Source organism: Hyla sarda, chromosome 9, assembly GCF_029499605.1.
Source record: "Hyla sarda isolate aHylSar1 chromosome 9, aHylSar1.hap1, whole genome shotgun sequence".
Taxonomy (NCBI): domain Eukaryota; kingdom Metazoa; phylum Chordata; class Amphibia; order Anura; family Hylidae; genus Hyla; species Hyla sarda.
The window spans coordinates 72,272,662-72,289,553 of NC_079197.1; the positions used below are offsets into that span (position 1 = coordinate 72,272,662).

General features: G+C 38.4%; 1 protein-coding gene across 3 annotated transcripts in view; it reads left to right on the top strand.

The window, feature by feature from the left end:
* ITGB1BP2 (integrin subunit beta 1 binding protein 2) overlaps positions 1–16,494 on the top strand; it is a 63,447-nt gene extending 46,953 nt beyond the window's left edge. For all 3 annotated transcript variants that reach the window (XM_056538838.1, XM_056538837.1, XM_056538836.1), the window contains exons 5-12: positions 1,433–1,596; positions 6,176–6,279; positions 6,371–6,426; positions 6,511–6,581; positions 10,521–10,632; positions 11,562–11,672; positions 15,830–15,892; positions 16,060–16,494. In XM_056538838.1, the coding sequence (XP_056394813.1) occupies positions 1,433–1,596; positions 6,176–6,279; positions 6,371–6,426; positions 6,511–6,581; positions 10,521–10,632; positions 11,562–11,672; positions 15,830–15,892; positions 16,060–16,287 (909 nt within the window). In that variant the 3' untranslated portion in view covers positions 16,288–16,494. The remainder of the gene's footprint in view (positions 1–1,432; positions 1,597–6,175; positions 6,280–6,370; positions 6,427–6,510; positions 6,582–10,520; positions 10,633–11,561; positions 11,673–15,829; positions 15,893–16,059) is intronic.
* Positions 16,495–16,892: the final 398 nt, after the last annotated feature.

A 16,892-nucleotide genomic window follows, 5' to 3' on the forward strand; every position in this document is an offset into this window, starting at 1 on the left:
CCACAGATAGTATTATGTAAAGGAGTTCTGTGGGATATTAAAGAGGCACTCCGAAGTGTTTTTCTTCTTACCCATATCATGCACACTCACCATCACTAGTTGTAGCGCAATTTGTTTCATTCTAGCACAACTGCATCTATGTGTTTCATTACTCTAACTTGGCCATGTGATCACCAGTCTGACCCACAGAAAGTTACATGGCATAATGTGTCAGAGGAATTCAGTACTGGGTCAGCTGACTTTCTGTAAACTACAGGATGACATCATCACCTGTAGATTGCTCCTGCTAGCCTGCAGACCCCTTCCCTCCTAGCTCTATTTTTATTCTACTGCTGCTATCTCTATAGGATAAGGATGTATAGTAGATATACAGTATCCCTCTCCTGAGGCTGTTTCACACATTGCCTTTTTTTTTGCCATGATTGTACCAAAATTGTGACAAAAAAGTGCTGTTTTACAGCAATTACGCAAATCACAGTAAAATGTGTAATTTTTTCCCCACCATATTAGAAAATCACAGCAGTAACAGTCAAAATGCAGTGAAATTGTGTAAAAATGCTGTAAAAATTGCAAACAGTCGAACTTCAGTTGTGATTATAGGTCAAATCACCTTCAGCAATATTTCTCTAGAAAACACATTTTTGCATAAGAAAACACATCAAAACTGCACATAGTGTGAACTGACCTCAACATGGGTAATCACATGCAGCTTAATTAGATGAGCAGATGCAATAATAAAAAGCCACACTCAATGTCTTTGCAAAGCCAGAAAATTCATGGAGAATTTAGGCAGCATTTTCTAGTGATTTTAGTGATGGGTTTACATTCAATATGGAGCTGAACACATGTCTACCAAATCAGTTAAAACAGGTAAGCACAAGGCATACACATGAACCACTATGTTATTCTTTATTCAATCACTATGAAAGCAAAAATAATCAAAATCTTGTAGTGCTTCTATAATACATTGTAAATCACACTACAGGCAATGCTCTCAGGTAATATAAACCCTGGGAATAAATATTAGTTTACTACTACATCACACAAATGAAAGAGAAAAATATTACTGTTAGATAGTAAGAATTGGTGCACTGCAGAATACAGGGGGGCCAATGGTTATTTAACAATTTGGGGAACTGTATGGGAGAGCCATGGGGCAGTCAGGATGTAAATATATACTGGTTTTCTTCACCAACTTTACTAAGATGAAATGCAACGGATCATGTGATCTGTTATGTAAGACTTAGGAAATAGAAAGGATTCACCCCAAATCTAGGGAGTATTCAGATGTTTCAATCACCCATGGCACCTGTGGATTAAATATGTTTGTGCCATTCTTTCTTATGTTTGCTGAGTCCTCAGAACCCTTTTATTATACCGTACGCATAGCTTTTTTCCTTGGTTTTCTTATCTTTTTGTGTCTCTCTTGCAGGGCTGCACCAAAGGCTTTCACAGCAATGAGAAACCACCTGAACAATTAAAACCTGATATTAGTGGAAGTAAAACTGCAACTGACAGTCCAGGGTCAAAAACATGTACAGAAATCATTGTGCAAGGTCCCAAATCTGCCGAAAAGATGCAAAAAGAGAGACCAAGGTAATGACCAATCCTGTAGTGTGTTATGTATTTCTGACAAGAAAATAGGATTGTTTGTAAATGCTAAACATTATGGGAACAGTAGTAGTTTTTCTTTTTGCTTAAAACGGTAGTAAAAATGTTGCAACTACTCTATTTTTTTGTGTGACTTTTTATGTGACTTTTTGAGTTTTGAAGTGCCCTAAGCAAAAAAAAAAAAGGAACTTGCTTACCAAAGCAAAAAGTGATTTTTGACTTGCAGTGGTCAGAGATTTATCAAGTGCGGAAGCTGGGAAAAAGTCGCATTGCATGAAAAAACCTACTAAACTAACTCCAGCTAAAACCTAGAGTAGAAAAATCCACTACCAAAGCAAAAAAAAAATTGCTTATGTGCAACAAATTTTACCAACTGGCTGCAACCAGTTGATAAATTAGTCGCACATAAGCAAAAAAAAATTGTAAGGAAAAAGTTACTAAAAAAGAATACATAAGCAAACATTGATAAATGACCCCCTATAACACTTACAAATATATTTCTTTTTATATTAGATGCATCTGGGTAATAAAACACCTTTAACCCCTTGCCTCAAAATGCCGTTTATAAATGGCGCTGCAGCATGACAGGGTTATGAGCGAGCTCAGGAGCATCATACCCGCACGTTCCCGGCTGCTATCAGCAGCCAGGACCCGTGGCTAATGCCGGACATCGCCGTTCAGGCAGATGTCCGGCATTAACTCTTTAGACGTAGCGATCAAAGTTGATTGCTGTGTCTTAAGTAAAAGCTTCCTGGCAGCTCAGTCGGGCTGATCGGGACCACCGCGGATCAGCTAGGACGCACGAGGAGGGTCCTTTACCTGCCTCCTCTGTGAACGACTGCTCCGTGCCTGAGATCCAGGCAAGAGCAATCAAGCGGCGATAACACTGATCAATGCTAAGCTATGACATAGCATTGATCAGTGCCTGCAATCTGTAAAATGCATGTTATAACCCCTTCCCTAATAAAAGTTTGAATCATCCCCCTTTTCCCATAAAAAAAACTGTGTTAATAAGAAATAAACATATATGGTATCGCCGCATGCGTAAATGTCCAAACTATAAAAATATATAATTAATTAAACTGCACGGTCAATGGTGTAGGCGCAAAAAAATTCCAAAGTCCAAAATAGCGTATTTTTGGTCACTTTACCATAAAAAATGTTATAAAAAGTGATCACAAAAATGGTACTGATAAAATCTTCAGATCACGGTGCAAAAAATGAGCCCTCATACTGCCCCTTAAATGGAAAAATAAAAAAGTTATAGGGGTCAGAAAATGACAATTTTAAACGTATTCATTTTCGTGCATGTAGTAGTAATTTTTTTCCAGAAGTAAGACAAAAAAAGCAGGGTATCATTTTAATGGTATGGACCTACAGAATAAAGAGAAGGTATAATTTTTACTGAAAAATGTACTGTGTAGAAACGGAAGCCTCCAAAATTGACATAATGGCGTATTTTCTTCAATTTTGTCGCACAATTATTATAATTTTTTTTTGGCTTTGCTGTAGATTTGTGGGTAAAATGACTGATGTCATTATAAAGTAGAATTGGTGGTGCAAACAATAAGTTATCATATGGATTTTTAGGTGCAAAATTGAAAGGTTATGATTTTTAAAATGTAAGGAGGAAAGAACGAAAGTGCAAGAACGGAAGAACGCTCAGTCCTTAAGGGATTAATAGCTGTTGACCAAACATTAATTCGGCAGACAGTGATCTCTCCTGACCACCTTATACACATGAGCATTCAGCAATACTAATCGTTCATTTTTACTAAGAGGAGGAGGGGTAGTCACTGACAGACAGCTCTAGTGGTGTCTTATCTCTCTGAGAACAAAAGGGTCGGGCAGTTGAAATTTCAACATTCCATGTCCCTCTCTTTGCCAATATAATCTATTAACGGAGAGTCGGGAGGCCCCATGCACTGTAGACATTTGTTCTCACTGAAGTTGACAGGTTCGGCCAATCCCCAAAATCAATCAATGATTGGAGGACAAATGTTCTTCATTTGGAACTATTGGTATATAAATACAAAAATGACTATATTGTTTCACAAGTATCTATCTGCTTTCTAACTGCATATGAAGTAAAATGTAGAAAAGAAGCACAACCAGTTCAAATTATCTAAAGTGCATGGTGCAAAGCAGATTCTGGAGCTTAGAAAAAACTCAAGCTTAAAATAAAGCAAAAGGATCTCTCCGCAGCAGACAATCCAGTGCATTCAGTGCAAAAAAGTGGTTTTATTCAATAAGAAAAAACTAGTCATAGCAAGCTACATTTCAACCAGCTCACCTGGTTATTATCAAGCAGGGCGCAAACAAGAGGATACATATATAGGGGTACTAATTTAGTTCCAATGGTAAATCAATTACTCAAAATTACAAAAATAAAGCATCATAGTGTATATTAAAATTCATGTCAATATATGCAGTGTTATATGATTATCATATAAAATGACTTGTGCAAATAATCCGTTCATTAAAATCAATCAATTCATAATAAAATTACTCTGCTGACATAATTATAAATAATTCACCACGTGTAACCTGTAAACATTGATTGCAAAAAGGGAGGGGAATGATGCAGTCATCGAATAGATTATACAAACTCCATTAGCATGTGCACATGTCACAAGTAGGAAGTACATCTAGGCAATCAGCTCTATTGTGTATCGGCTGTCATAAAGACCATCATCACACAGTGAAAGTAACTGTTACGATCTGCGTTCAGGCCAGACACGCTGGCTGTTAGCGCTTTCCTTCTCCCTCCTCCTCAGCCGGCAGGGCCAGGATTCGCATTGCGGGACGCGCCCGAATGCAAATCCCAGCCCGTCACTTACCTCCGCTCTTCACTGTCCCTTCTGTGCTCTCTCAGCGCCGGCGTGCGTGCCCCCAGCCCCCTAGGGCACACGCGCATTGGGGCTTTAAGATTTAAAGGGCCAGTACGCCCTTAATTATTGTTCCCACCTGCACCTCCCTTCACTCAGTCTTCTCACCTGTCCACACTAGGAAGACGTCATCAATGTATCTCCACCTCTTCAGGACATGCCTGAAGTGGTGGGAAATATAGATTGATGTCTTCTCTAGGAATGCCATATAAATGTTGGTGCTACATTACTGCCCTGCTTTTGAACAGAAAATTTGCCAATTAACAAAACATAATTGTTTACTATACAAGCCTCGATACACAATAGAGCTATAAACATACAAAATAGGAATCATTGGTTCTAGGCTTCCGTTACTTATAAAAGTAGTCACAATTGAAACTAACCCTCACCACGAGTTTACTGATGCTAGTGTTTCCTTATTTTACGGTATCCCAGCAATGTGGTCATATTTGAATTGCTACAGTAATATACACCAAAACTGAAAATATAGCTGAACCAAAAAATCTTATTACATACATGGAGATTTTTTCCCTTTCATTATTTCTGTGTTGTAATGTTATTTGTAAGGAAAAATCCAATAAATATGTATTTAAAACACAATAGAGCTGTTTGGCTAGATGCAGTTTCTACTTGTGACATCATCTCAGGGTATGCACGCATGCTAATGTGGTTTTACAGGTTACATGGTGGGAATTATTTATGATTATGTTGGCAGAGTAATTTTTATTATGATTAGATTTTTAATGCACGGATTATTTGCACAAGTCACTTTATATGATCATGTAACACTGCATATATTGATATGAATTGTAATATACACTATGATACTATTTTAATTGATTTTACTATTTCGTACTAGATTAATACCCCTATGCTTGTATATGTTTGTTCACTGCTTGATAACTACCAGGGGAGCTGGTTGAAATGTTGCTTGCTATTGTAACACTAGTTTTTTCTTATAAAAATAAATCTACTTTTTTGCACTGAATGAACTGGATTGTGTGCTGTGGAGAGATCCTTTTGCTGCATATGAAGTAAATATTTATTTCCTTGCCTCTAAAAAGTGAACAAGTATTTTATTGTTCATTTTAACTGTTGAGTCAGTGTGACCTAAATATATAGTTCAAAATTCATTGGGTTTGCTTACTACACATAGTAAAGGGATAAAGTCTTCAAGATGCCCAAGAAAACATGTGAGTAATGAATAAGGAGGAATATCTGCCTGCTGAATAAATAATTGCCTAACAGCTGTCTAAAGTTCCCATATACTTTAGACAGTTGGTGGATGCGGTCGACTTTAGTCCAAAGTATGTAGTTTCCTGTGGACTTTTGCCCAACAGATGATGTCAGAAGAAAGAAGGGTCAGGCATGTTTTACCTGCCTGATCCCACTGTTCTGGGACATATAAGCCACTGTCAGAGCTATATGGCTGCGGCTTACCCTTCCCATTCCATTAAGAACACATGAACGTTCGGCATTGCCAAATGTTCATGTATATGGAGGGTTGGGAGAGATACATTAATCTGACAGCTTTTAAAGTGTATGGCCACTATAAGATGTATCAGCAGATTGCACACTAGGACTGGCTTTAGCCTCTATATAATTAAAATAGAACTGAGAACAGAAATTATTCCAAATGTGTGAAATGCTATTCTGGTCATTTTGGTTGCTTCCAGGACACAGGAACAGATGACTCCTCTTGTGCTCAAAGTGTCTCGATCACTTGAACAAGAAATTGAAAAGCTGACATTGGAATCAAGTAAAGAATCAGAAAAACAAGGTCAGTAAAGTATATGGGAACATCAGATGTATGGATAATATCAGAATTTCTGTAAAGCTGTACAACTGATGACATTTCTCTTTTGTATCAGTTAACACTACAGTAACATTATTAGGGACAAGATGTAAGCACTCAGGATGTAAAGTGGTAAGTAGTTATAATCCTCTTATACCAAAAAAACACTGTTATACAGGAAATGAACAAGGGATGTCCTGTGGTCTTCTTATACAGATCTATCAAGGGCCAGAAAATGAAGTAGAAAACTGTGTATATCACCCTGGAGTGCCAGTGTTTCATGAAGGGTAAGACATATTCTTATTTTATTAATTCAAAATAAAAAACATCTTTATTTTATCTTTTATTCAAAGGGTCTTGTTTGCATATGATATAGATAGTCTAAGCAGTGCACGAACAGTGTCCATATAGATGGGACAATAGATCTGTAAACATTTTTAATTTTTAATTGCAACATGCAGCATCTCTTTATTGTTCAGATAAACCCTAAGGGGTTGCCTCATTATTAAGGCATATCTGTTATGTACAGGATAGGGGATACGTGTATGATCAACTGCTGGGACCTTCTTCAATCTCCAGAACAGGGGTTCCAAATTTCCCCGTCAGAATGGAGCTGAAGTTATGCATGCAAACTGAGACTCCATTCATCGTCTACTGGGGTTACCGGAGATTTAATATGGCACCCATAGCAGTCATAGGCGTTTCTGTATGAAAGTACTGTAGCATGCAATATATTATTGGATCTGATTATCTTCATATTATAGTGCCATAGGGGAACCTTATGGGGACAAATGGGGTGTGCTTGCAGCCTTGGCCTAAGTTTCTTCTTCAAACTATTTGCTTTACATTATTCTGGATTGGTTTCATTCTTACTAGAGATCCTTTCAGGGGTTTTCCTATGATGTAACCAATTTTCAGCTATCTAATCAATGAACATAGTTACATAGTTAGTATGGTTGAAAAAAGACATATGTCCATCAAGTTCAACCAGGGAATTGAAGAGTAGGGGTGTGGCGCGATATTGGGGAAGGGATGGGATTTTATATTTCTTTATAAGCATTAATGTTAGCTTGGTAAAGTTATTTTATAGTCTTTCTGTGGGCTTTCATGCTTTCTTTCTGGTTCTGATGCAAACACTGCCTCACTTTCTATTGATGCCCCACTTTCTGTCTATTGTATATCCTGTAACAGACTTTATGTTGCTGCCATACCCTCTAGTTCTATTTACCCCCCACAATGCGGGAAAATCCTGTGGGTGTAGTGGGTGGGGTTATAGTCCAGATATTGCTGTGAGAGGAAGATAGAGCTGTCTGAATTCCAAGCTAGAATGTACAGGAGGAACCGGAAACCATTACAGGGTGTACACTAGGCATGAAGTAGGGCAGTAAAAACAAAAGAGTAGATTGTGTGCATCAGTTGCAGTAGGAAAGAATAAAGACCACAATAAAGTACCAAAATAACTGTATTAACCAAAACATTTTCATTTATTAGATAGTTAAAAAAAGGGTTTCATTTTTTGGAAAAACCCTTTTTTATTTATTTTTTTATAAATTTTTTGCTAAATACATACAAAACCTGGAGTACTTGCCCACTTCACATTCCATCAACATACATAAGATCATTACCCCCAATGAAAATGGCACGGATAACAGTATATTAATCAAACAACATGATACTTTATTAGGAAAATACAATAGCACAAGTAAAAAACATCAGCATCCCTCTCCCACCCGCTAAAAAATACAACACTCTCAAGAGGGAAATATTAAATACGAGAATTAGGTGGATGTAATTCTTGTATTTAATATTTCCCTCCTGAGAGTGTTGTGTTTTTTAGTGGGTGGGAGAGGGATGCTGATGTTTTTTACTTGTGCTATTGTATTTACCTCATAAAGTATCATGTTGTTTGATTAGGGGTATTCCAGGCAAAACCTTTTTTTTATATATATCAACTGGCTCCGGAAAGTTAAACAAATTTGTAAATTACTTCTATTAAAAAATCTTAATCCTTCCAATAGTTATTAGCTTCTGAAGTTTTCTGTCTAACTGCTCAATGATGAAGTCACATCCGGGGAGCTGTGCATGATCGGAGAATATCCCCATAGGAACTGCACAGCTCCCGGGATGTGAGTCATCAGAGAGCAGTTAGACAGAAAACAACAACTCAACTTCAGAAGCTAATAACTATTGGAAGGATTAAGATTTTTTAATAGAAGTAATTTACAAATCTGTTTAACTTTCCAGAGCCAGTTGATATATATATAAAAAAAGTTTTGGCCTGGAATACCCCTTTAATAAACTGTTATCTGTGCCATTCTCTTTGGGGTAATCTGTATGTATAAACATTGGATGGCTCAATTTCCTTGATTTTTTTTCATTGCCTTTTGTTGTTTGGTGGTTTTACATAAAATTATCCATAACCCCCCATACCAACCCACCCTCTCCTTGTGTCTGGACAAAAACAAAAAACGTAAACTAACGGAGGAATAACCTGCCAATGCATAGATGGCCTTCTAATTTCTTTTTGTAGGGTGAAAGCAGGAATTTAGTAACCACAATTTTAATTTATTCCAAGGGTTCTCCTCCACTCTCCTTAATTATGATCAAGCCCTGAGAAAACCCCTTTAATGACCCAAATGTATGAACCTTTCAGAGACTAAAACTGTTAAGTTTTTTTTCTGTAGCAACCAATTACAACTAAGCTTTCATTTTACCAGAGCTCATTAACATATTAATGCTGGGCTGTGATTGCTGGTTGCTGTAGGAAAATCACTCAGTGTTTGTCTCAGACAGATTGAAAAATTTAGGCCAATGTGTTGAATTTATGTATCCCATGGGAATTATGTTTGGTCATACGCAGTTTTTTGTTTCTAGCATTAAAATTAAAATCTATTTTCAGGTTAATTATGCTTAGACATGTTTAGACATACATCGATTTTGTTCTTTAAAGCAAACTGGTATAAGTTTCACCCACACTAACCTATTGGCGTGTAGTGTGGGTGACACTGATGATAATGATACTTACCTGTCCCTGATCAGTAGTCCTGTTGCTCATTTGGGTGGCAGGCTTGGTGTGCAAGGGAGCTTCAGAAGTACACAGGCACTACCACTGCTGCTTCTTCACGGGGTCCAGCTGCAAACAGGCTTGGGGAAACAGCAGCAATTGCATCAGCATGCTCCTGAATCTCCACCCACACACCAAGTCTATGGCCCAAACGAGGGAGATAACTGGCCAACGGGACTACTGATCTGGGACAGGTAAGTATTGCCATCAACAGTGTCACCCACACTATACACCTGTACCAACAGGTTAGTTCAAGTGAAACTGATGACAGTTTCCCTTTCAGTAAACCACAAAATAAAATATAGGGGCTTTCTAATGTTGAAAAATAGCAACCAGAAGGTTGCATGCTGACTGTAGAATTCTTCCCTACAACCAATCATGCAACTTTTCTTTACAAAAAAAAATGTGTCAGTAATGTAATGTAATGTAATTACAATGTAATGTAATGTGTCAGTGTTTTGTACAAAAGGGATAAAGTTATCCAGAAGGACTAGAAGCATTTTATAAGCAAATGTTATTTGGCAGCATTGATAAAATAAAATAAATAAGTGTTTTCATTAAAACTATTATTATTATTTTATTACATTAGATCACCAAATGCTTGAAATATATATTTATTTTCCTCATTTCATTTACTTTTGGTCATTAAGATATCTGTAGACTTGTTCTTTCTATTTATAGAGTTCACTTTCAGAGACCTCTTTCCTTCACCCTGGAGGGCAAACCAATGTTTATTGTGTGGTTCTCTGTCCTGGGAACCCTACTATTTCCAGTATATTTGTGTTGTGAACCTATTGTATGCATGTGTGCCCCATTTTGTGTAGGGTTTAGTACATTACTTTGAAGAACTGAATATCTCTTGGGTTGGGTTTACACATAGTATTTCATCAGTATTTGGTCCGTATTTTGCAGCTCATTTGATCATTTTTTTTAATCAAAAACCAGGAGTGGGCTTAAAACACAGAAAAAAGTTGCAACTCTTTCCTCTGAGTCAATTCCACTCACTCCACTTGGCAAAATACTGTACTACATATACTGGAGAACCAAATACTGACCTAAGTGAGCCCCGAAATAAGGATAAACTACTGACCAAAATACTATGTGTTAAACAAGCATTATTGAGTTACATAATACACAGCTGTCTTTGGTGGATTATTTGCAGGATGAAGTACTGGTCCTGCTGTGCTATAAAAACAAGTGACTTCAATGAGTTTTTGGAACAGAAAGGATGCAGCACTGGGACACATCTGTGGGTGCAGCCACCTGAGAAGCAAGTAAGAGATGGATAGAAAATTTAATTCCCATAGGAAGTTGTTTACAATGGCATTTGAAGCCTTTGTTTTAGTACACGAAAAACAGTGGGTATTTTCAGTTGCCTGTTGTATTAAAGAATACTCAAATGAACAAATGCATTCTCAAACTTTTAATATTTTTTTTTTTTTTCTGAACATTTCTCTGAAAACAGTACATGAATATATTATATTTGAAAACCTCACAATCACCCAGGGATTTAGTTCTCCCAAGGAAGAAACCCCATCTCTGTATACTCCTTGGGGGACATGTATCATTATTTTTCCCGAATTCTAAATTATGTTCAGAAGCGCTAAATTTATCAATCAAGCGCAATGCGCTTCATATATTGCGGGTAAATATAGTAATCTCCTCAATCCACTCTTTGGAAAATAGAATCAATGATTTAGAGCATCTTGCTACGTTAAGTCCAAGACGGCTTATGTTTGCGCAAAAAAACAGCTCTTGCGGCAAAATTTTTGGTGTAAAGGAAAAGTACGCAGTTAATAAATCCATGCGTACTATAGTTGTCCCTCCAAGGTACGACGCGATTCAGCCACATCTGGAGGACATGCTCTACCAAAACGTGTGCAAAAAAATGCGCAAAAAAAGGGGCTTGCGCCAAATTTTGCGCAAAAAAATACACACAAAACGGGGATAAAATCTTTGATACATGTTCCCCCTTGTAATGTTTCAGGGTCTGTCTCCTTTCTCAAACATGCTTCAGAAAAAGGAGTATACTAAGATGTGGTACCTTCCTCGTGTAAGCAGATATTTGCTTTTACAACCTAATAAACACATGGCATTTTATACATGCCCTATAAAATATATAAATGGTCATATTACTAAAGTAATAGACAATTACTATAGTAGAGGGCAGAATGTTTCTAACTCTTTTTTTATATTTCTTCAGAAAGTGTCATGTCGGTATGACTGGCACCAGACTAGCAGTCTTGTTGTCATCACTGTTTATGCCAAAACCGCTCTGCCGGATTTAACAAAAGTTCTTGCCAATCGTACCCAGGTAAGAGATCAAAACTGACACCAAACATTTAGTTTAACACATTATATATTGAGATTATAGAGGTAGAAAGAAATGTGAAGGAAAGCTTTGGAGGCTTGTATTTTTACATATTAGAGAGTTTTAGACATTTTGAAGAAGCAAAACCCACCCTGACAAAAGGCAGAGGGAACGTGATATCTAAGAAGACACAGTGTTACAGCTCTTAACCTGTGGTCAGTATAAACAAAAGAGTTTTGTAACATCTTGTAGCTTCTTGAACCCTTCTTCCAACACTGTTTCTATTTTGTAGCCATGTCCTTCTATTTCCTAGATATGGATTTTTCTATTTAGTGGACTATCTGCATTTCTCCCTGAATTGTCAGATGAGTGGAAACTTTAACATTGGCTAACCCTCAAAACTGATGTTAAAATTGAGACATTAGCCAGTATATCCTTATATGAAGGACACACCAGAGCCCGCACACCAACGCCAAGGTTTCCCAAGTGGCGCGGGACCTAACACTAAACCTACCTGTGCTGTATGGGCAAAACCAGGGGCCAGTGGGCAATAACGGCAGCATTAATTCTGGCTCACAGACTGCTCCCAGGTTATCTCCAGTGTGGCTACACACACATACAATTGGAGGTGGGAAAAAGACTATAAGCCTCACCCAAATTGGCTGATATGTTGCTGGCCTCACAGGTGCAAATTAATGCTACCTATAGTGATAATACAGGCGCATTAGTATCATCACTCCCACCTCCCATTGTATGTGTGCCTAGCCGCACTGGAGGTAACCCAGGAGCAGTCTGTGAGCCGGACTTAATGCTGCCGTAATTGCCCACTGGTCCCTGGTTTTGCCCATACGGCACAGGTAGGTTTAGCGTTAGGTCCCGCGCCACTTGAGAAACCTTGCCATTAGTGTGCGGGCTCAGGTATGTCCTTCATCTAAGGATATACTGGCTAATGTCTATCATTTTTGAGGGATAGCCAATGTCATTATTTACATCTACCACAGTAGTGCACCTAAATTCCTGTTTTGTATTATTCTAAGTGTTATACAACCACACCTTTTTATCTGGTGTAGGATGCCATTGTGGTATTTGTGGTCTGCTGCAGGAATCCTCCACAAGTGTAGGATCTGCTCCCCCAATATATATGCACAACTGCATTAGGGGTTGAGCACCTCCTGCCATTTAAGGCCATGTATTTGTTGTGTTTTTTTTTAATTTATTTTATTTATTTGTTTATGAGTGGAAATTTTATACTGAAAAGGTGTGGATGCTAGGCTCTGAATATAAGGCTGAGGGGGTGGCAGTCAGGCTCACACCTCCCAGAGCCTAGTAGTCACACCCCTTTTGACATAAAATACTCCTTAATATTTTGTCTGTTTGTTGCATATCTGCCTGTAACCATTGTATTACACATTTCATCCCATCTGTGTAGGATGCTGTATAGGTTTATAACCTTTACCACCTGTTGGTGGTTACAGGGATAAATCCAGCTTCTGTAACATGTACTTAGCTTTGGTAAAGTGTTTTTGTGTGTGCACCTGTGTCTGACATGTAGACTGTTGTTCTTTCCACTATCGATATCGGCACTACATGTGCCCTCATAAATTGATTAATACACTGTGCCTTCATAAATGAATTAATACACTGTGCTTCCATATATGAATTATATACTGTGCCCCTATTAGAATGTATTAATATACTGTCCCTATATATGAATTTAATATACTGTACCCCATATATGAATGAATACACTGTGCCCCATGTATAAAATATATTTTGTACCCCATATATGATTTTTTTTCCATACACTGTGGCCCATATATGAATTTATTCCATGCACTATGTCCCATTTGTAGATAAGATACTTAACTACCTTCCACTCCCACACTGTCTATATTGGGTGCTGATCTGGCCTCTGCTAGCCAGGTCTGGCAATTAAATATGAATGCTGGCAGTGTAATTATGTAATAACACTGCCTATGTCATGGAGTGAGTGCTGAGTGTTGGTGCTGGGAGTAACAGCGCTGACCACTGATAATTCAATTGTAAGCGCGTCCTAAGGATGCATTTACAATTGAATAGAGGCAGGGAACCAGTTCATGGATCCAGCTTCTTCCTGGTTTACTGAATAGGCTATTATTTTAACAACCAATTCCTGGAAACTGGGTGGAACTGACTGAATTCTACCCCTGGCTCTACAGGCAGTTCTTTCCCCCTTAAAGGGTTACTCTGTCCCTAGACATCTTATCCCCTGTCAGATGTCTGGTCGCGAGGGTCCCGTCGCTGGGGACCCCTGCGATCTCTCCTGCAGCCCCTAGTCAGCTGCAGCATGGAGCCGAAGTTTGCTCCATGCCTGATGACTCACAATACAGGGGCCGGCGGTTTGTGATGTCACGACCCGCCCCCTCGTGACATTAAGCCCTGCCCCCTTAATGCAAGTCTATGGTAGGGGGCATGACTATGGACATCCCCCTCCCATAGACTTGCATTAAAGGGGCGGGGCAGGACATCATGAGGGGGCAGGTGTGACATCATGAACCGCCAGCCCCTGTATCGTGAGTCAGGCAAGGAGCAAACTTTGGCTCCGTGCTGCAAATGACTAGGGGCTGCAGGAGAGATTGCGTTGGGACCCCGCAATCAGACATCTTATCCCCTATCCTTGGATAGGGGATAAGATGTCTAGGGGCAGAGTACCCCTTTAATGGTTTTTGCTCTGATATTCATTGTCAGCTGTGAGACTTTTTATATAGACAGGGCTGTGTCTTTCCACATCATATTCAATCAGCTGACTTGACAACAGGTGACTCTAATCAAGGTGTAGAAATAGCTCGAATATCTCAAACCGCAAAATTTCAAGTGTCACTGCACAGGGTCTGAATACTTAAATCCATGTGAAATTTTCCTTTTTAAGACCATTGCAAACATTTCTACAATTGTGATTTCATGTTCTGAATGTGGGGTATTGAATGCAGATTGATGGAGAAAAGCTAGATTATAGCACAAAGCCTCGACATAACAAAATATCAAAAAATGTAAAAGGTCTGAAGACTTTCCGAATGCACAGTATATCTTTATAATAAAAATGTTGATTTTAATCTGTGTGCTTTTGGTTTATGCTAATGCTAGTTGATCTTTGTTTTCTTCTAGTGCACAACCTTAGGGTAATGCTTTCTTTAGGTTTTAAAGCCTTACTGTCTTTATAAAGAACTTTTTTTTTCATTTAATACTAAGCATTTTTCTAATATACTTCATAAAAAAAAGTGATTGCTAAATATGTGATTTTTTTTTTTTTAAATCAGCCACTAGGGGTCTCTGTCTCTTTAATTTTGCAGATGAACAATGGTCTTTTTGGTCCAGCAACCAGATATTTTGGACCATTTCTCTGTGGGTAGGGGTGTGTGGTTATCTCCCTGCTGTGCCTAAGTGCAGTGTATAATCCAGCTTTTCACCAGTGTGAGCTGAACACATGTGAGATCCAGACAGCTTGCAGCCTTTTCAGAAGAGAAGCATTTCTATGCATACTGGCAAGCAATACAAGGTGCTCATTAACTATTTATATGCAAAATGGTTTCTCTTTGGTTATTCTATGAACTTATTTCTTGTGTATTTGCACCATATAGGTTCCACATGGCTGCTTTAGGGTTAGAAAAAGCATGCACTTTGGGCACTAGGCTCTGCAAATGTAAAAATGTTAAAAATTTGTGGCACAAAATGCAGGTTTTTCTTTTATACTTGCACCATATAGGTTCACATGGCTGTATTAGCGTTATATAGAGCATGCTCTTTAGGCACAAAGCTTTGCAAATATAAATATGTTTGTACAGACTTATGACAAGGGAGAGGGGAGGAGAGGAGCTTATCATGCTCCTGGAGAAATACCCCCAGCATCCAAGAGAAGTGCAAGACGACTAAACACAATAATACATAGATCAAAAGGTATTTTTTAGACATAAAAACATGCATATTATTATGCACATAGGTCTTAGGGCACTACACTGACATAAATATTTTTTTTTTACATTTTCTTACTAATGACAGTAACTCTTTCAGTGAACAAGGGGTAGATATGGCAAGGGCCATAGATTGTTAATAAAGCAGGTTGTTAAAGCCAAGCTAACCTATGTGCATTTTATAAATATAACCCACTATTCTTTTCCTCATAGTTGGACATTCATGTTGTTTTTCAAGGAAAGAAGGAATTCACAAAACAGTTGGAGTTGTGGGGTGTAAGTATGACGTAACCACATGTTTAATTCATTTATGAATCAATAGATCTGTCATGTATCATCTCTTCTGCAAACAATATATAATTTTCCATTGGTCATTGTTAGCACATAACATGGTTTGCGGCTTTATGTTTTGTATATTAAAACTTGTTCTTTTGGCTCCATAGGTTATTGACACAAAAAGCTGCTTCGTAAATTTGCTGCCCAATAAAGTGGAGATCACCCTTAAGAAATCTGACCCTGTGACATGGGGTAGACTAGAGCTTTCAGTGGCTGTTCCACAGATCACAGATGAAACAGAACCAACAGATCCTACAGCAGCCCCGGTGAAGGATGTAGATGAAATCTCAGATGATGACCTCAGCTGGTCTGAAGATGAGGAGTTTTGTGAATAGAGTACCTGTCATGATCTTGATAATTTCTATTATTCCCCCAGTTCACTCCTCCATCATGATAAACCACCCATTAGCTCTATGCACTGAGCTCTACTGTGTATCAGCTTTACCCAGCAGCTGCAAAAAGAGCAAAAATATCCAGCACACTGTTTAGCACAATATTCAGCACTATGCACAGAAGGCATCAGGACTCTACAGCAGTGTTTTCCAACCAGGGTGCCTCCAGCTGTTGCAAGACTACAACTCCCAGCATGCCTGGGCAGCCTTTGGCTGTTCAGGCATGCAAGGATTTGTATTTTTGCAACAGCTGGAGGCACCTTGTTTGGGAGACCCTGCTCTACAGTCTAGCTCTGCTCAAAGGGAAAGGGAGCTGAATATTCAGCTGTTTTTTTTTCTGTTTTATTCAAAAGTATGTTCATTATTTTGAATGAAGCACAAAATGCATTGAGAGACGCACGGGTTTCAATTATAATCGGTGAAACCATACATACAGGAATAACAGATAATAACCTAACAACATAGGTTGCCCACATTGTGTCAGAGTGAAAGTAAATGAGTAAAGAATTCAAAGATTACACATAATATAAGCTGCACCAGGGCCAGTA